Source organism: Microcaecilia unicolor, chromosome 1 (assembly GCF_901765095.1).
Source record: "Microcaecilia unicolor chromosome 1, aMicUni1.1, whole genome shotgun sequence".
Lineage (NCBI taxonomy): Eukaryota > Metazoa > Chordata > Amphibia > Gymnophiona > Siphonopidae > Microcaecilia > Microcaecilia unicolor.
Genome location: NC_044031.1, coordinates 398,743,977 through 398,765,530, shown reverse-complemented (window position 1 = coordinate 398,765,530; position 21,554 = coordinate 398,743,977). Strand labels below are relative to the sequence as shown.

Genomic DNA, 21,554 nt, shown 5'->3' with positions numbered 1-21,554 from the left:
TGTACTACGAATGCTGGCTCCTCCCACGACCAAAGAGCTTGCATTTGGTCGTTTTGAGATGGGCGTCCTCGGTTTACATTATGGCCAAAAACCGAGGTCGTCCATCTCTAAGGTCGACCATCTCAACATTTAGGTCGACCATCGCTTAGGTCGACCTAAATGTTGAGATTTGGCCGTCCCCGACCGTATTATCGAAACGAAAGATGGACGCCCATCTTGTTTCGATAATACGGGATGCCCCACCCCTTCACGGGGACGTCCTCAGAGATGGGCACCCTTAGAGATGGGCATCCCCATTCGAAAATGCCCCTCTTTGTCATTCTTCTGCAGGACAGCATGTCAGATAAGGAAGGAAACGTTTAAGATAAATTCAGTAGAGGTCAGACATAAAAAGCAGCAGGTAAGAGAAATGATCAAAATATTAAACACAAGTTTCAAGATACGAAAATGAGAGAAAAGTGATGACAAAGAAGAAACTAGTGCAGGAAAGGTTTTTTTCTATTCCTTTGCCAAACAAAAAGGCTGCGAGAGAAGGGGTGTGACTAACTTCTAAATGTTAAAAAAGAAGAGCTAAATAGAGCAAAAAGATTAATGCTCAATTACATCTTGAATGTATACTTTCCTTAAAGGCCAAAATTAAAAAAAAACAAATGAGAGGCAATATTCAATAGGAATTTTCTAGATAATTCTCTTAGAAGCACTATCTGTGGATATTCAAGGGCTCAACGTGTATAGTGCTGCTGAATATCCTTAAAGACTGCACTGGTACTATTCTTATGTGACCATCTCTAGGAAAAGATGACCAAAGTCACCAGAAACAAAAAATGAGGTGTTAATGAATTCTGTTACAGCAAATAATTTGTAATGCGATAAAGTCTCGATTATCCGACCTGAACAGGACTGACGTTGTCGGATAAATGAAAAGTTGGATAATATGGAAGACAATGCAGTAAAAGCAGGGTTCTGGCTCATAACGGTGGTAAAAGTAGAGTCCTGGGTTCGGAAAATGGAAAGATAAGCCACTTGACATCAGCAGGGCTCAGTCGGATATGCTGGATGGTCAGGTCAGTGAAGGTTGGATAATCAAGACTGTACTGTATAACAGTCCAAACCCCATCCTTTTATGTGAAAACATAAAAAAGTTACAGAATATCAAACATATGACTTTTTCAGGCTGCTTATGGACCCATGACATGAAAAATCAGCCATTCTCAACATTTTGTATCTAAGACTTTAGTCACCTTTTCTGAGAGACAGTCACGTATATTATGAGGGTCGTGTGTGGGTGGACTGTAATATTACCCGCAGGGATATTCAGACCACTGTCTGGATAACTGTATGGACAAAGTTAGGTCAGAAACAAAGGCATCCTTATTTCATCTGGATGGTTATTTGTACGATGGTCTAAATAGCGCCGCTCCTTGGATAGTGGTGGTTCAGCCTGTTCTACCTGCATCCTAAGGAGTGGAGGAGTGGCCTAGTGGTTAGAGCACTGGTCTTGTAATCCAGAGGTGGCCAGTTCAAATCCCACTGCTGCTCCTTGTGATCTTGGGCAAGTCATTTAATCCTCCATTACCTCAGATACAAACTTAGATTGTGAGCTCTCCTGTGTGAGAGAAATATCCAGTGTACCTGAATGCAACTCACCTTGCACTACTACTGAAAAAGGTGTGAGCAAAAATCTAAATAAGTATCACTCTCTACCAAGTTAGGGGGTAATTCTCTATAGATCACCTAAAGTTTGGCACTGGGATGAAAAAAGATAAGTACAAATTCTATATTGGCACTTGTATGTACAATTGCCGTTATACAATATTAGCATAAGTCCACAGTTACATGCCTAATCTTAGCAAGAACACCTACACTAGCTCAGAGGTTGGTGTAAATGCTCACACTTAACTGCTGGCAGTTAGGCGCATAACTGACAGTATTCTAGAACTTGTGTGTGCAAGTGCTGGACACACCCCTGACCTATCATGCCCCTCCCAAGTCCACATCCCCTTGCACTTATATGTTTTGGATTTTGTACACACAGTTTATAGAATATCAACTTTGGGCAATCACGCACATTACTGCTAATTAGTGCCAATTACAGTCAATAATTGGTTGCTAATGTCAATTAGCTCATTAATAAATCAGGTTGTGCACATAACTGACAGTATACTATAACTAGAGTACACAACATTGTGTATTAAGGAGGGAATTCAATAAATGGCACTGAAAATTTAGTGCATGCCCATTATAGAATAGCATTCAGTACAGATTTGCCACCTAACTTGGGCATTGTACTTATGACTGCCAAAAGCAGGTGTGAATACTGGCACAAATACTAGGCACGCTTCGGGCAAATTCTATAAATACACATGCAACTCACACTGGATAAGGGAAACATTCTGCTCACACCAATTCCAAAAGACACCAAAAAACCTACCAGTGATATCACAAATTACAGGCACGTTGTATCCATACCACTAACGACCAAGATGATTGAAGGTATAGTAGCCAAACAGCTAACAGAACACATTAACAAATTCTCTATATTGCATGAATCCCAATCAGGCTTCAGACCCCACCACAGAAACATTACTGATCACATTTTTGGCCAAATTCAAACATTTATTTATATTTTGCTCACACCTTTTTCAGTAGTAGCTCAAGGTGAGTCACATTTGGGTACATTGGATATTTCTCTGTCCCAGGAGGGCTCACAATCTAAGTTTGTACCTGAAGCAATGGAGGGTTAAGTGACTTGCCCAAGATCACAAGGAGCAGCAGTGGGATTTGAACTGGCCACCTCTGGATTACAGGACTGGTGCTCTAACCACTAGGCCACTCCTTCACTTGTGAAGCTTAAAATCTCAATAGGCAAAAACATCCTCCTACTCCAGTTTGACATGTCAAGTGCATTCGACATGGTGCACCACCAAATTCTACAAAGGATACTCAATAAATTAGTCATTGGAGGGAAGGTATTTACATGGCTCAAGGGTTTCTTAACCACCAGATCTTACCAACTAAAATCAAACTCTGCAATCTCCCCACCACAGAAAGAACTATGCGGAGTCCCACAGGGCTCACCACTCTCACCTACATTATTCAAGCTAATGATGGTCCCATTAGCCAGGTCCCTATCCAGACAAGGCTTTAACTCATTCATCTATGCTGACGAGGTTACAATTTTTATCCCTTTCAAAAATGACCCATCAGAAATTACATCTGAAATCAAGAGCAGCAAGAACAGCATGGAAACCTGGGCATCAGCCTTCAAACTGAAACTGAATAGTGAAAAAACACACTGCCTGATACTCTCATCTCCACACAACACTGAACGCTTCACAATCATCAACGCCTTGGGATCATCTCTCCCAATCTCAGACAATCTGAAAATCCTAGGAATCACCATAGACCATAACTTATCCCTCGAAAACCAGACTGCAGACACCACTAAGAAAATGTTTCACACAATATGGAAACTTAAATGCATAAAACAATACTTCCCAAGAGATGTATTCCACACCCTGATCCAAACCATGGTCTTACTATTGCAATGGAATCTACACAGATTGGAAAGACCAAATCTTAAAGAAACTACAAACAGCACAAAACACAGCAGCCAGACTCATACTAGGGAAAAAATGATATGAAAGCACTAGATCCCTACTCCAAAAACTATACTGGCTACTAATCAATGTCAGGGAACAGATTTTGAAGGATGTGCATATCCTTCAAAATCTGTTCTCTGACATACAAAATAATCTTCGGTCTCGCATCAGGCTACATGACCAGCTTACCTGACCTACCATTCCATAACGCAACTAATTCAGCAAGATCCTGCATTACCCTCCACTTCCCTAGTTGCAAATACAAATCAACATATGCTACTGGCTACTGAAAGACCTACAATTCATGGACAACTACCTAGTCTTTCGAAAACACCTGAAAGCCCATTTATTCAGAATATATCTTCCTGCTGAACCAACCTAGCCATGCAGGTCTCCTGAAAAAACTACAGGAATATGACAATGGACAGAACTGACCTAGGCTTCCGAAACTCCAAACACTCAAACACTTACAACCTATCAAAAACAAGACAATTGTAAACCTTACTGTTCTCTATAAATGGTAACATTGTTCTTTTAAACTTTATCCAATTTACTCTGAACTGTTGCAAGCCACACTGAACCTCCCAACAGGTGGAAAAATGTGGGGTATTAATGCATAAATAAACTTTTTGGAATGCCCCCAACATGGCCTTGGCCATGCTATCTTTTCAGATATGTGTGGTTGAAGTTTGGCGCCGTGTTTTATAGAAAGCATGCAGTGAGATGCATATGCAAATGTTAACATCAATAATTTGTTGTTAGCACTAAATTATTGATGTTTTCAAGCTCATTAGTCAATTTATACGTGTGCACAAAAGTTGGGTATGGAAATTTGGGTGCGATATATAGAATTTGGGAGTATGCATGAAGTTGGACACACAGATTTATAGAATTAGAGCAGGTGTTCTCAACGCAGTCCTCAGTATACACCTAGCCAGTCAGATTTTCAGGATACCCACAATGAATATGCATGAGAGAGATTTCCATGCTCTACCTCCATGATATGCAAATTTATCTCATGCATATACATTGTGGGTATCCTGAAAACCTGACCCGCTAGATGTGTCCCGAGAACTGGGTTGAGAACCCCTGAAATAGGGGGCTAGTGGCACTGAATATCCATAACTTATTTAAAAGTTGTGGCCAGACAGTTTGAAAAGAGTAATTACAGACCTTAACCTAAATGACGAGGACTGGGAATTAAAACACATCTAGACTACCCATGCTTTCTTAGGACACTCAGCCTCTAGAGTCTATTATTTCTTCCAAGTGATCACCGCCCTGTAGAAGGACAAGAACTGAGTTTATATTGTTGACCGAAAGCATAGATAACATGTCTACAAAACATGGGAATATTTGGAGACTTGCGGATCTGAACATCTATGTCTGCCTGTATCATTCTAATCAAAAGAGAAGGGCGATGAAAATGATAAAGGGGATGGGAAGATTTCCCTATTAGGAAAGACTGAAGTGGCTAGGGCTCTTCAGCTTGGAGAAAAGATGTCTGAGGGGAGATATGATACAGGTCTATAAAATAATGAGTGGAGTAGAACGGGTAGACGTGAATCACTTGTTTACTCTTTCCAAAAATACTAGGACCAGGGGCACACAATGAAGCAACAAGGTAGTACATTTAAAATGAATCGGAGAAAATGTTTCTTCACTCGAAGTGCAATTAAACGCTGGAATTTGTTGCCAGAGAATGTAGTAAAGCAATTAGCTTAGCGGGGTTTAAAAAAGGTTTGGATGGCTTCCTAAAGGGACTTGGGAAAATTCACTGCTTATTTCTAGGATAAGCAGCATAAAATGTATTTTACTTTTTTGGGATCTTGCCAGGTACCTGGATTGGCCACTGTTAGAAACAGTATGCTGGGCTTGATGGACCTTTGGTCTGTCCCAGTATGGCAATACTTGTGTATTTATGTGTCTTACTACACATTGAGTTATTTGAGCTCCTGTGAAGGTGACTAACACTGATAAATTTGTTAACCTCACTTGCTGCCTTAAACACAGCAATTGATACACTGGTCTCATATACTATTTCTTTGCCCCAATATTTATTTTAGTTACATTTGTACCCCACACTTTCCCACTCATGGCAGGCTCAATGCAGCTTACATGGGGCAATGGAGGATTAAGTGACTTGCCCAGAGTCACAAGGAGCTGCCTGTGCCTGAAGTGGGAATCAAACTCAGTTTCTCAGGACCAAAGTCCACCACCCTAACCACTAGGCCACTCCTCCACTAATGTTATCATTAGCACAATGCCATTTTAATAAATTGCCATGGGAGCACTTACTGCCATCTATTTAGGAGGCGGTAAGGGATTCAGCATTAATTATGAGCTAACCAGTTAGTCTGTGGTAATGTAGATACACTAACTGGTTAGCACAGAAACACCCACTCTGTCCCTAAGTCCCCTCAAAAAAGTAATTACCACCCTCAAAAAAATAATTACCACGCAGTTAGCACACACATATGCCAAAACTAACATGGAATGCTTTAGTGCATCCTGTGTTACAGCTATTTTTGCTGTGTTAAGTGAGTGTTAGCCCTTAACACAGCCTTGCAAAAGGACCCCAGTCACTGTTCTTCATCGAATATTTCAGATTCTATCCTATACAATACCTTTCACATTAGAAGACAGTATGGAAGTCCCTATCAACCAGAGGTGGACTGACCATTCGGGCAATCGGGCATGCCCGAGGGCCCAGAGCCTCTATCCATTTGCCCACCACCACCACAGCACATTGCAGCCCTGCCTGGTCCTACCTTGAAGGGCCTGGTGGTCTAGTGGCCTCTGCAGGGGGCAAGAAATAATCTCAACTATTTCCTGGCCGCTGCCGCTACTCTGCCTGGTGGCACTGGCGTGTTTTAAAAATGGCTGCTGAGGCTGCAGAAGTCTCGTGAGACTGCTGAGTCCTGCAAAACTACTGTGGTAAGTCTCGGAAGCCATTTTGAAAAACATGGCGGAGTAGCGGAAGTGGGCAGGAAAGAGTGGGATTCTTTCCTGCTCCTGAAGAAGCCACTAGACACCAGGACCTTCAAAGTAGGACCAGGGAGGTGGGCAGTGGCTGGGGGGGGGGGGGGGGGGGGCTCAATGACCTTTACTGTCTGGGGACTCCGACCACTGTCAGTCCGCCCCTGCTGTCAACTCAGGTGCAGATAGATGATAAGAATTCAAAACTATATTACTATGAATTGCTCTAAAAATTAATACTCAGAAATTGGAACGATAATTCTTCTGTGTGTACAATGGATGATGGAAGCAAGTGTGTTTAACATTCATAAATAATAGCAAACAGTAGCAGAAAGATGGGGTAACCTGTGTAAACTGAAAACATTTGCGACCCTGTAGAAAACTCCTGTATGTTCTCAAGCTCCATGAAATACAGAACTGCAAATGGGTAACACACAGCAGTGTTCATTGTTGGCTTTGTTTCTTAATATTTTGTCTTAATACCAGTAAAGAACATTGGAATTAAAAAAAATCTGCATATGACATAACATAGTAACGTGGAGGGGCATAATTGAACGGGGGCGGCCATCTATAAGGGTGGCCATCTCTAATGACGGCCCCGTCAACCAGCGTACCCGACTGTATTATCGAAACAAGATGGCCGGCCACCTTTCGTTTCGATAATACAGTCAGGGCTGGCCAAATCTCAACATTTGGGCCGCCCTTAGAGATCTCCAGTGTTAGAGATGGCTGCCATTGGTTTTAGCTGTTAATGGAAACTAATGGCGGCCATCTCAAACCTGACCAAATCCAAGCCATTTGGTCGTGGGAGGAGCCAGCATTTGTAGTGCACTGGTCCCCCTCACATGCCAGGACACCAACTGGGCACCCTAGGGGGCACTGCAGTGGACTTCACAAATTGATTCCAGGTGCACAGCTCCCTTACCTTGGGTGCTGAGCCCCCCAAAACCCACTACCCACAACTGTACAACACTACCATAGCCCTTAAAGGGTAACGGGGGGCACATAGATGTGGGTACAGTGGGTTCCGGGTGGGTTTTGGAGGGCTCCCATTTACCACCACAAGTGTAACAGGTAAGGGGGGATGGGCCTGGGTCCGCCTGCCTGAAGTGCACTGCAGTACCCACTAAAAACTGCTCCAGGGACCTGCATAGTGCTGTGATGGAGCTGGGTATGACATTTGAGGCTGGCAAAAAAATGTGTTTTAATTTTTTTTTGGGGTGGGAGGGGGTTGGTGACCACTGGGGGAGTAAGGGGAGGTGATCCCCAATTCCCTCCAGTGGTCATCTGGTCAGTTTGGGCACCTTTTCGAGGCTTGGTCATGAACAAAAAGGGACCAAGTAAAGTCGGCCAAATACTCGTCAGGGCTGGCCTTCTTTTTTCCATTATTGGCTGAGGCCGGCCATCTCTTAACCACGCCCCCGTCCTGGCTTCGGTACACTGCCGACACGCTCCCTTGAACTTTGGCCAGCCCTGTGACGGAAACCAGTTGTAGCCGGCCAATATCAGCTTTCGATTATATCGATTTGGCCGGCATTAGTAGAAGGCCGGCCATCTCCCGATTTGTGTTGGAAGATGGCCGCCCTTCTCCTTCGAAAATAAGCAGGATAGTAACATAGTAAATGACGGCAGATATAGACCTGTATGGTCCATCCAGTCTGCCCAACAGATAAATTCATTTTATATGGTATGTGATACTTTATATGTATACCCGAGTTGTATTTGTTCTTGCCTTTCTCAGGGCACAGACCGTAGAAGATAAAAAACAAAAACAAAATGCTGACTGCAGAATTTAAGTTTTGACCCATGAAGGCCTAAATTTAGGTCCCTAAGGGGCCCTTTTACCAAGCTGTGGTAAAGGGGGCCCTGCACTAGCAGCAGTATGTATTTTTGCCGCACACCGAGGCCCTCTTTTTTTTACTGCATTGTACCTTACTGTTTTTTTTTTACTGGAATCCACTCCAAACATTTTTCTAGGTGTGAGAGTAATATAAGTCCTAGATAAAGTAAAGTACCAGTACATAGTTCCTATGCCATAAAATGGGCCCTACTGTTAATAATGTATATGTGTGTGGTAATGAAGGAATCTAGCCCTTGGATTTTTATGGAGCTCTGGTAGTTCACTTATTTCAAGCCTTCTTATTCATCAAACCTAGTTACAGAAATTCCCGTTCTAATGTACGGATGCAGGCTAACAGGTGTGGGTATTCTGGGACAGCCCTGCCTCAGTAGTTAGTGAGCTTACCTGGTTAGTTTGGTTCCGATTTGCTGCCTCATTTCTAGTCTCTCCTCATCAGTCTGCATGGGGAGAATGTTCTTCTCCTCCAGCTCCCTCTTGGAAGGCCTATTGCTGAGCTTGATGGCCAAAGAGTCCTTTCTGAGAACCTTCAGTGCCAGAGAACCTAAGGAGACATGAAGATAGACTGTCAAGAGACATCAACATTGAATGAAAGCATGTACAGAGGTATGAAAAATTTGTCCTAGACCAGGGTCAGCCCTAGGGTATCTGACGCTTTAAGCAAACATGTGCCACTGCCCCAACTTCCCCCACCCATGGAGTCCAGCATCTCCCTTTCCATTCCCCAATGTCTTCAGGATCTCTCCTTTCTTACCCATTCCAGGTGTCCAGCATCTTTCTCCTTCCATTTCCCCTAGGTGTCCAGTATTTCTCTCCTTCCCTTCCTTCTCAATGAGTCCAGCATCTCCCCTCCTTTTCCCCTTCTCCTACCACCACTGTTGCTGTCATTGCCAGCTGAACCTGCACTGAACATACAGCACAGTGTTGGGCTAAGCAAACGTGCATGCACACTACTGGAGGCAGGATGCAACAGGCCTTGAGTGTGAGCAAGGGTGGGTGCCCAAAAGCCCACCGCTGACAGTGGCTTCAAAGGATTGCTTTGCTGCTCTCTTTGATGGCTGTGCCGGCACTGCACTGCTACCCCTCTAAGCCTGACACTCTAGCTTAGTTGGCCTAGTGGTAGGGCTAGCCCTGTGCTGGACACACACACACAAAATAAAATAAGGAAAGGAAAAACTCTGTAGCTCTATAGGTTGTCCATTGTTCTACCAGAGAATGATCATAAACACAGCAATGATTCTGGAATCCCTTCTCACATGCTAAAACATTGGAAAGGTGATAATCCAATTCTTTAATGGGCTAATAAATGGTGCCGCTTTTACACAAAATCCTACTGTAAAAGAGAATGAAAAGCAAAGCCACATGAGACTTAATCTTACTTGTGTATAATGAGCCATCGTCATCTTCATCCTCTTCATCATCCTCATCTTCTCTTGTATACAGGCAAGAAGAGTCTTCATAGCCAGATTCATGAGGCACATTTTCTTTATCGTCATCGCATTCAATCACAACAGTTGGCACTTGTCTCATGTCCAAAATGCTTCCAGGTCCTGTTTTTGTGACACAGTCACCAGTGTGTAAGCCAGAGCTGAAAGAAGACAGAAGAAAAGCAACCGTATGATCAAAACTGGAGAGAATTCTCTAAAATTAGGAATGGCTAGATCTTTCTCCTACAAATAAAAAACAAAACAAAAATTGTGATAAGAGAGTCAGGTAGAAATGAAGATGAAAAATAAGGAACAATTTCAACTGACCCAAAAACCTAGATTTACACCACCTTGGAAGGAGGTGCTTTTGATGATATTTGATACTCAGCAAGAAACATGGTGTGTTTGGTTGGAGAATAGATCTGAGATTTATTTATTGAAACTGATACACTGCCTTCCTCATTGAGCCAGTCATCCGGAGCGCTAAAAGGGTGATACTGTAAAGAACTGCCTAGACATTGGGGGCAAAAATGTGATTAAATGCCGGTTTGCTAGGCACTTACACACTTAAACGAGCAGTTTCTGGCTAACCGTCATTCGTAAGGATGCGTCAATCTTCAATAGTGTGTATTTTACAGGTGAGCATTTACATGGGCATAGTACACAGTTACACACATAAATTCTGGAATATTACAATTTACTCGCGTTCTTTCACAATCCAGGCATGAGCATTTACACCAGCTCTATGGCTGATGCAAATGGTCACTTCTAAAATATATGTGTGTGTTTTCTCTGCTATGCTAGTGTTCTATAAAGTAGGCCCTTGCTTTCCTTCAGGCTCCACATGGGCACCTGTAGTGCCCCTTTACAGAATTACTCTCCACAACCTAAAACATACAACATAGGTAAAAGACACAGAAAGTAAACGCACACAGCTCGGAGCCCCATGTCATCTATATATCTGATGCGAATGACCTTGCTGCTCACAAAACACCCAACACCTTCCATTTAACTTAAGGACTTAAAACACAGCAAGCTATTATCAGCAGTACCAAGCTATCCCCAAGCCACAATGCATGATCCAATAATGGAAATGACTGACATCTTTTAACCCCTCAAATACCAATATATTCAACCTGATCCTCTTAGGTTATAGGTATGTTGACATTATCAGACCTGTTCTTCTAAATGCCCCTTCAGTGCCTAGTTTTGATCTTTATGTGGAAGACAAAGTACTGTAGTTAGAGTCCAACCTGATCTCCACATGCAAACTATTTCAAAGTAAAGATACTGCAACTAAAGGGTTTCTACTCCTAACATGGACTTGCTTCAATTCCCACATGGAGGAACCAGCCAGTAAAGTGTCCAGACTTGGTTTAATCCCTCATTGGCTTATACCATGAAAGCCTATCTCCTAGATACATCGGGCCTGGCCCTTGCAATATGAACACTGCATTCGGTGAGTCTGTGAAAAGTTGAGAAGTAAATATGTAAACTAAACTTATTTATTTTTTCAATATTTAATCTGGTCTATCAAAAGAACCCAGGGTGGGTTACAATAAAGCATTCACAACCATACAGTCTTAGAGCAAATACATAAACCTTCCAGTAACAATAATAACAAAAAAGAAAGTTTCAGACTGAGTTATGCCTGCTTCAGATGAGATTTGTTTCAAAGTGCATTTGCACAGTCTTCAGCATGTAATTTATAGTGACCAGACACAAAATACATAAAAACAAACTGATGCATCTTAACTTTTACAGTAAACCTTGACTTCTTCTAATTTTGCAGTAACATGACACAGTATACGTGATTATACTTTATATCAGTGGTCTTCACTAATTTTTAAATTGGGCCACTTTTGATCCAATTGAGCTGAAAGACAGCCACTAAATATCTTCCTATGCAAGGCCTCAACACTGCTGATCAGTGTGTGTTGGTGAAATCCACCCCACCATCCTTCCTTCAAACTTTGTATAAGGTGCAGTGGTGTAGATACAGGGGGACTCACTTGGGGGCCTGGGCCCCCCAAATTGGATCCAGGGCCACTGGTTTGGCTGACGGGGGTCCCCAACCTCCGCCAGCTGAAGCCTTTCTCCAGTGCTGTTCTCTGCACATTGCCTGCCCTGCTTCCTCTCACATCACGTGCATGCTCGGTTTTAGTGCATACATGTGCTATGAGAGGAAGCAGGGCAGGCAATGTGCAGAGAACAGTGCAGGAGAAAGGCTTCAGCTGGTGGGGGTTGGGGACCCTTGCCAGCCAAGGTATGTGGGGTTGCAGCAGGGGCGGGCCAAACTGTTCCCCCCCACTTTGGGCTCTGGTACCCCCAAATGTTGAGGTCTGGCTACGCCCCTAATTGGGGCATTTCCAAAAACATTTATTGTCTACTGAGGAATGCCATCAAGCATTTGGCTCTTCCTCCCATCCACTTCCGCCTTTCTGTCATGAGCTTGGGTAGAGATGCAGAGTATAGGAGAAAAAATCCCCAGAATGATGATGAGGGCAGCCCCAGTGGTCTTCAGGGGCTGTCATTGGCCCCCCGGCCTTGCATTGAAGAACACTGCTCTACATAAATAATTAAAATGTATTACCACAAAATGTGGTAAAACTGATCAGACATGTATTATTCGATCCAGGGCTTTTTTTGAGGGGGTACTTGGGGGTACTGAGTACCAGCACCTTTTCCATTGTCTGCTAAATTTGACCCATGGTCCCCAAGATATAATGAAAGAGCTCAGGCTCTACACCTATTCTGCCATATTATTCTGCTATATTATAGATTCTTTGACTGGCTGCAGGGGGCCTGGCTATTGTGGGGTGGGTCCCTCAGTGATCTCCCCACCCCTGAAGGGTGGCCTGGCATTTGAGTACCAGCACCTTTTTCGCTAGAAAAAAATGCACTGGTTAGATCTCATTACTTCTTTGTCTTTTTGTGTATGGTGTACAGCGCTGCGTATGCCTTGTAGCACTATAGAAATGATAAGTAGTAGTAGTAGTTCTTTACAAGGGAAGCAGTTTCACTAGAGTCATCTGATGTTTGGCACCCTATCTTTTGGTTTTTCACTTGAAATCTAAATAATGTTCCATCAGCACACATACAGGACACATAGCACATACGTACAGCCACATGTTAGTTTACATAAACTATCCACTACTACTACTTATCATTTCTAAAGCGCTACAAGACGTACACAGTGCTGTACATTTGAACATGATGAGACAGTCCCTGCTCGACAGAGCTTACAATCTAATAAGGACAGACAAACAGGTCAAATAAGAGATAAGGGAATATTAAAGTGAGGATGATAAAATAAGGATTCTGAACAAGTGAATAAGGGTTAGGAGTTAAAAGCAACATCAAAAATGTGGGCTTTTAGCTTAGATTTGAAGATGGCCAGAGATGGAGCTTGACGTACTGGCTCAGGAAGTCTATTCCAGGCATATGGTGCAGCAAGATAAAAGGAACGGAGTCTGGAGTTAGCGGTGGAGGAGAAGGGTGCAGATAAGAGAGATTTACCCAGTGAACGGAGTTCCCGGGGAGGAATGTAGGGAGAGATGAGAATGGAGAGGTACTGAGGAGCTGCAGATTGAATGCACTTATAAGTCAATAAGAGGAGTTTGAACTGTATGCGGAAACGGATAGGAAGCCAGTGAAGTGACTTGAGGAGAGGGCTAATATGAGCCTAGTGGTTAGGGTGGTGGACTTTGGTCCTGGGGAACTGAGGAACTGATTTCGATTCCCACTTCAGGCACAGGCAGCTCCTTGTGACTCTGGGCAAGTCACTTAACCCTCCATTGCCCCTTGTAAGCCGCATTGAGCCTGCCATGAGTGGGAAAGCGCGGGGTACAAATGTAACAAAAAGAAAGTAAAAAAAATAACGACACTGGCAGAATATTAGTCATGCAGCAGAATTTTGAACAGATTGAAGAGGATGTTTAAGTGGGAGACCTGTGAGATGCAAGTTGCAATAGTCTAAGCAAGAGGTGATAAGAGTGTGGATGAGGGTTCTGGTAGTGTGCTCAGAAAGGAAAGGGCAAATTTTGGTGATATTATAGAGAAAGAAATGACAGGTTTTAGCAGTCTGCTGAATATGTGCAGAGAAGGAGAGGAAGGAGTTGATGATTTTATTATTTTTTTGTTACATTTGTACCCCATGCTTTCCCACTCATGGCAGGCTCAATGCGGCGGGCAATGGAGGGTTAAGTGACTTGCCCAGAGTCACAAGGAGCTACCTGTGCCAGGAATTGAACTCAGTTCTTCAGGACCAAAGTCCACCACCCTAACCACTAGGCCACTCCTCTACTATGACCCCAAGGTTAGGAGCTGATGAGACAGGAAGGATGAGAGTGTTATCCACAGAAATAGAGAATGGGGGAGGAGGAGAGATTGGTTTAGGGGGAAAGATGAGAAGCTCAGTCTTGGCCAAGTTTACTTTCAGATGGCGCTGAGACATCCAGGCAGCAATGTCAGACAGGCAGGCTGATACTTTGGCCTGGATTTCGGCTGAGATTTCTGGTGTGGAGAGGTAGATCTGGGAGTCATCAGCGTAAAGATGATACTGAAAACCATGGGATACGATCAGAGTACCAAGGGAAGAAGTATAGATGGAGAAAAGAAGTGGTCCCAGGACAGATCCCTGAGGTACACCAACTGACAGTGAAAGAGGGACATCAATCTAAAGTGTATAGGCACTGTGTATATTACTGAAACAAGTTCCAAACTGCAAGTACCTGAGCTGGCAGGGATCCTCAAGCCCTGCTAGCTGAAGATGCCCCATATGCTGGTATTCTGTGTATGTGTGAAAATTGAGCATGTGTAGAGTATCGGTGTCGGCAGCTCAGGAAGCAGCTGCTGACTACCGAGCTGTGCTTAGGAGCTTCTGGGCACCTTCAGGGATGTCTTCAGCTGGTGTGGCTTGGGGATCCCTGATAGTCACTGAGTCCTGCGGACCATCCACAGCACACCAGTTGAAAATCACTGCCTTAAATTGTATGCCCTCTGTACACAGGGAATACCTTTTGTATCTGAATATAATTCACCTTGAGCTACCACTGAAAAGGCATGAGTTAGATTCAAATGGAAGAAAACAATCTAATTTACACTTTGGGCCCGATATTCAAGGCGATTTAAGCAGGCAGGAGAGGTTTCAACGGTCTATGTATGTCCCAGAAATGCCAGAGAGAGACAATGATTAAGTATTTTATATCATATTCATTGCTAGTTTAATCATGACTTGATAATGAGTGTGTGTTGGGCAGACTGGCTGAACCATTCAGGTTTTTATCTGCTGTCATTTACTATGTTACATTTTAAAAAAATATTTGTTCGCCAGTTTCTTTGTACTTCCAGGGCTAGTATCTGGTGCTATTAGCCTTCCTTTTGGAACCATCTGGGCATTCTATCTCTATTTTAAAATCCCCCTTCCTCATAATCTTTGGCCAGGGCATATGTCTCCCTTTGGAGCATGCAATTGCGAACTTTGAGAGTGGCCCACTAGGCAGTTGAAAAATGATCCTCGCAGCCAAAGGCTGAGAAATGATTAAGATCACCAGAGTCATTTAGATGACAGTAACTTTGATGTCTCAAGCCTACAAACCCTCTGCCCCCTTCAGAATTGTTATATGTAATTCACTAAGCTTACAATAAATGCTTTGACTTAACTTACTTCTAGAGTTTTAACCATATATTGTGCACTCCGCTCCATGGATAAATCCTTCTTATCTGTTCCCTTCTCTACTACTGCCAACTCCAGACTTCGCGCCTTCTGTCTCGCTGCACCCTACGCCTGGAATAAACTTCCTGAGCCCCTACGTCTTGTCCTATCCTTGGCCACCTTTAAATCTAGACTGAAAGCCCACCTCTTTAACATTGCTTTTGACTCGTAACCACTTGTAACCTCCTCTCCTCCTTCCTGTACACATTAATTGATTTGATTACTTTATTTTTTGTCTATTAGATTGTAAGCTGTTTGAGCAGGGACTGTCTTTCTTCTATGTTTGTGCAGCGCTGCGTACACCTTGTAGCGCTATAGAAATGCTAAATAGTAGTAGTAGTAGTAGTAATATGAAAGACAGATTCACCACAATTATCAACACAAAAGCAACACATCCTCAATAAGCAAGAAGCAAATATTCATATGAAAACATGACTCCACTCAGCTGGTTATGTGAAAAACATACTTTTCTAAAACCATAAAGCACCTATCTAAAAAATGACTTCTTCCTCTTGCAAAAATTAGTCAGCACATTTAGAGTGAGTTATGCAAAAAAGTTAACAATTATAAAATGATCTAATATACACTTGATTCTCCCAGCAGTACTTATTGCTCTTTTTATAAGATTTCTCACCCACACATCTGACATACTAGTGTGGGCCTGTGGGTAACAGGCTCGTTAGGTACAGTAACCATTAAGTAACATGATATTCTTCCAGAAGCCTCTCACAGGCCATTTGGTCATGACTCCCTGAATAATGATGGCACCTCCTGCCCTCTTACCAAGGCAGTATCACCTATTTATTCCCTTACGCTTAATCGTTCTGTCTGTTTGCCTGTCTTATCTTGATTGTAAGCTCTTTGAGCAGGGACTGTCTTTTTGTGTATGGTGTACAGTGCTGCATATGCCTTGTAGTGCTATAGAAATGATAAATAGTAGTAGTAGTATCTTATGGCAGTCAAAATTTCCCGCTTAAAGTGCTACAAACTTAATTTAAAGTTTGTAGCACTTTAAGCGGGACGGGCAATATGATAGAAAGACATTGAATAGAATGTTACCTGAAAGTCCTTCTCTGAAATGGAAGCAGTCATTTCTGACTTATTTGCCAGTATTTTTGTCCTTGCTTCTCAAAATATCTAAATTTAAGCAAGGACAAAAATACTGGCAAATAAGTCAGAAATGACTGCTTCCATTTCAGAGAAGGACTTTCAGGTAACATTCTATGCAATGTCTTTCTATCAAAAGGACAAAACCGAGCATTTAGAAAGAAACATTTTTCTACCCTCAGATTTCACACAAATACACACTGCAGGAGTGACAGATCATCAATCAGTTACCTTTCCAGCCTCTGCATGGTCATGGCCAGAGTCTTGTTGAGTTCCTCTATGACTCTGCAGCCAGGGGGTTTGGAAGGATGTATCGATACCGAGCTGGATCCGGTAGACAGGTGTTGGCTGCCATACTGAAACTGGTGTTGATGGGCTGCTAGCTGGGACGGAAGTACTGTGTGGTGATGTTGCTGTGAGCTCTTCTGACTGGCGTAGGAAGCGAGGATGTGGTCAGGCCCTCCTAATGGCATGCAAATCATAATTTTCTTTGGAGGTAGAGGAGGTGAAAGCTTTCCTGGCATACAAGGCAATTTTACAGGAGCACCAGAGTCTAAAACGTAAGAATAAGATAAAAATAAATCTCCAGTGGGAAACAATAGTTTTCTTTCTGTGAGGTACATTTGCAAATATGACCACAATGCCTATTTTGTTTGGAACTATGACATGGACACTGCCAGTACAATATGCTTTAGTAATTGGATCAGCCTAGTCCTGTGACCAATAACAATGCTATGTAATAAGCGCTGCATGCTGAAGGCATTTAGTTTAAGTAAAATTTTGCTGGGATAGGAGAAGCAGTGCTGAATCTGTAATTCATGTCCTGTGTGGGTCACTCCAGGGCCGTGCCGATGCGGTAAGCGGGGTAAGCGCCGCAGGGGGGCGCCCACCTCTGGAGGGCGCCGCCGCGGTGCTTACTCTCGCCCCGCGAGGCCTTTAAATCTTTTTACCTGGTCGCAGCAGCGTCAGTGAAAGCGCTGCCGACGTCTCCCTTCCCTTGCACTCATTGGTTCTCTCAGTGTCCCGCGTTCTTCTGACGTCAGAAGAAGGCGGACACTGAGGGAACCAATGAGTGCAAGGGAAGGTAAACGTCGGCAGCGCTCCGCTTTCACTGATGCTGCATAGGCGCCCCGTATAAGAGGCTTGGGGAGGCTAAGCCTCCCCAGCCCAGCTGTGACCTTTCCCGCCCATGCTGCATTGCCTCCCCCCCCCAAACGTAGCCACTTTCCCTCCAGGCCCGAGGCCCGCTCATCCAGACCTGCGAAGTCCGGAGTCTCCCGCACTCCCGAGTCTGGGCCGGCAAAGTGGGAAGAAAGTCTCCTCTTCAGCGCGAGTCGCGCGATAAAACAAAAAAAAGAAGCAAGAGCGGGGCCGTGGCAGCCTTCAAGCATGGGCTGTCTGCGCTGCAGCCGCTCCCCTCTCTGCCCCTGGAGGAGCAGGAAGGAAGTTGACATCGACTTCCTGCTCTGCTCCGGGGACAGAGAGGAGCGGCTGCAGTGCCGATAGCCCATGCTGAAAGCTGCTACGGTACAGCCCCGCGCTTGTTCCAGCAGCCAACTGTTGCTCCTGGGGGCTCCAAAGCGGTTGAAGCTGCGTGTGGTGTAGGTCCTCCCAGCTGATTCGTGTAACGCGTGCTACCTTTTTTTTTTTTTGTCTGGACTCGGGGCGCTGCTGCTGCTGAAGAGGAGAAGCAGCAGCAGTGGCCAACAAATTAATACCGGGTGGAAGGGGGAGCGAGAGGCACTAGGCAGGTATAATGGAGAGAGTGGGAAGATGGGGAGAGAAGGAGGGGACATGGAGAAGGGCTGGAGTCCTGGAGAAAGGGAGAAGCTGCTTAAAATGAGGAGAAAATGGGAGGGGGGGGTGAAAGAGGGAAGACACTGGAAGGGAGAGAGAAACTAACAGGAGGAGAAACATTGAAGGATGGGGAGAGAGAGGGGGGCATGATGAATGGAAAAGGGTAGAGAGAGAGACACTGGATGGAAAAGGGGATAGAGAGAGAGAGAGACACTGGATGGAAGGATTGGGAGAGAGGGGGTAGATGTTGGATGGCAGGATCGGGAGAGGGGGTAGACGAATGGAAGGACATGGAGAGAAAGAGGGAAGAGGAAGACAGAAGGATGGGGAGATAAAGAGGGAAAACGGATGGAAGGATGAGGAGAGGGGGGATAGACGGGACGGGAGAGAAGAGAAATCATTGGACTGGACATGTAGGGGAGGGCAGGGGAGAGAGGAGAATTGCTAGATATGGAAGGATGGAGGGGTCAGGGGAGAGAGGAGATTTGCTAGATGGATGGATGGAAGAACCGGGGAGAAAGGAGATTTGCTAGATATGGATGGAGGACAGGGGAGGGAGGAGAGTTGCTGGACACGGATGGATGGATGAATGGAGGGGAGGGGAGTGAGGAGAAATGCTGAATATGGATGGAGGGGAAACTGCTGAATTTAAGGACTGGATTGAAACGCTTTGAGGGCAGATGCTGCAACTGGAGGAAGGATAGGGACAGGGTGCCACAGATGGTAGACAGAACGCATAAGGACACAGGAGGATGGTGAGTGAAAGAATATCAAATGGAAAGAAGACACCATAAAACAGACGACACTGGGACCAAAGCGAATAGAAAAACTAAATGCTCAGAAAACAAAGGTAGAAAAAAGTATTTTATTCAGAATGTATTAATTGGAATATGTCAGCTTTTGGAAATGTGCATCTGTGATATTTTGCACGTAAGTTTCAATTTCTCTAGTATTGCTGCATGCCAAGTCTGACTTCTTGAGGTAATTTTCCAGTTCATAATTTTGCCTTCATATCTTTTGATTTCTAGTTCCTTTTGTCATATCTGTTGTCATGTGTTTTTCATGTGTGATCAAGGTGCAGTATTCTGCTAGCGTGTACTATTTGCAGCCCTTTTGGTTTTGTTTTTTTCACTAGGTAGTGTATTGGTGTTTTAGAGCCTGGTGTAATTACAGTGCTGCTTTTCCACGCATAAGATTGTAGCTCGTCCTGTCCTTGGAATTAGTGCTGTTATGATTTGGTAAGTTTCTGAGTGTGTTTTTGCACAAGTTTGTGTATAGTGTTTTGCAGTGGAAAGATTGTGTGTTGGCCGTACTAAGGTGACATCAACACTTTAAATTCATTTTAGTTTGTCATAACATCAGACATAGTTTTATAATATTTTGGAGGATCTGATGTTGAATTGTTAAAGGTATTAATTGTGACTATTTTACTTTTATTTATTTTTCCTGTGTGTTGTCGGACAATTATGGATGTAAGCCCCGCCCCCTGGTACCACCCATAACCCCGCCCCCTTTAGCCTCCCCAAACAGTTGGGCCACCGACCGCCTATGCTGACGCTGCTGCGACCTCTTCGTTGCCGTTGCGTCGTCCCACCCCCCACTTCACGCGATTTGCGAACCGCGCTGCCGCTTAGCACTGCTTAAAAAAAAATTTACACGTCAGCAGGAACAGGCTGCTTCAGCCAATCCCAGGAGCCTTCCTTCAGCCCTCAGGGGCGGAACACGCTGAAGGAAGGCCCCTGGGATGGGCTGAAGCAGCCTGTTCCTGCTGACGTGTAATTTTTTTTTTTTTAAGCAGTGCTAAGAAGCGGTTCGTGAATCGCGTGAAGGGAGAAGACAATTTGCTGGAAATGGAAGGGAGGGGAGAGAGAGGAGGATTGCTGGCTATGGATGGAGGAGGGAAGGGCAGAGAGGGACAAGGATGGACATGGGGGCCCAGGGAGAGGACAATTTGCTGGAAATGGAGGGGAGGGGAGAGAGAGGAGGATTGCTGGCTATGGATGGAGGAGGGAAGGGCAGAGAGGGACAAGGATGGACATGGGGGCCCAGGAAGAGGACAATTTGCTGGAAATGGAGGGGAGAGGAGGATTGCTGGCTATGGATGGAGGAGGGAAGGGCAGAGAGGGACAAGAATGGACATGGATGGGAGGGCAGGACCCAGGGAGAGAGGAGAAATGGATATAGAGCAAGAAATGAAGAAGAAAGGAGAAAAGTAAAGAAATAAATGGAAAGGAAGCCCTGGAAATGGAGTTAAGAGGACAGATAGCAGCAGACTCAGATACTGGCCAGCATGATCGGAAAAAGAAAGTCACCAGACAACAAAGGTAGAAAAAAATCATTTTATTTTCATTTTAGCATTTGGAATATGTCTACTTTGAGAATTTACATCTGGTATCTTATTTTGCAATGTATAGCAATTTGTTTCTAAGAATATTGCTGACAATTCCTGTCAGTGTAGCAAGTGGTGAGCGATCATTTTCACCGGGGGGGGGGGGGGGGGGGGCTGATCATTTTCACCAGGGGGGGGCGCCAACTGATAGTCTGCAGGGGGGCGCCAGAGACCCTAGGCACGGCCCTGGGTCACTCCATGTGCCCTTCAACAGAAATCAGCCTGGCATAGTTTCCACCGTGTTTCATACAGCCACGATTCACGGTTCTGCTCCACTTTCTACTTAGGGTGATGCTGCTCTTTGATAAGCAGTACATGGCTCTTCCAACCCTCATGAGGTGTGAGCACAACATCAGCACCTGTCTAGCCCAATCAGTCATCTGAAGAAGATCAACTGGCCCTAGGCACCAGTGAATTCACTCTCACCCTGTGGCTGCCTTTACTTTAGATATGTCAAGCATTAATGGTTGACTTTAAAGAAACAATGCTGAGACAACAACAAAAGTATTTTGGAGCAGTGACAAACAGTTCTATAAGACATATGAATTTGAGGTTGGCAAGGAAGACCACAAGAATATCATGTACCAAAAAAGTCTCACTCAAAGCAAAGTTTTCAAGCCAGTAGTTATGGCAACAAATTAAGATCAATTTACAAGAAAAGGAGGCAAATAATTAGAGA

General features: G+C 44.2%; 1 protein-coding gene across 2 annotated transcripts in view; it reads right to left on the bottom strand.

Annotated features, from left to right (window-relative positions):
- PHACTR1 (phosphatase and actin regulator 1) overlaps positions 1–21,554 on the bottom strand; it is a 436,304-nt gene that overhangs the window by 65,204 nt on the left and 349,546 nt on the right. For both annotated transcript variants that reach the window (XM_030211092.1, XM_030211101.1), the window contains exons 6-8: positions 16,921–17,242; positions 9,819–10,027; positions 8,827–8,983 (exon numbers count right to left, since the gene is read on the bottom strand). In XM_030211092.1, the coding sequence (XP_030066952.1) occupies positions 8,827–8,983; positions 9,819–10,027; positions 16,921–17,242 (688 nt within the window). The remainder of the gene's footprint in view (positions 1–8,826; positions 8,984–9,818; positions 10,028–16,920; positions 17,243–21,554) is intronic.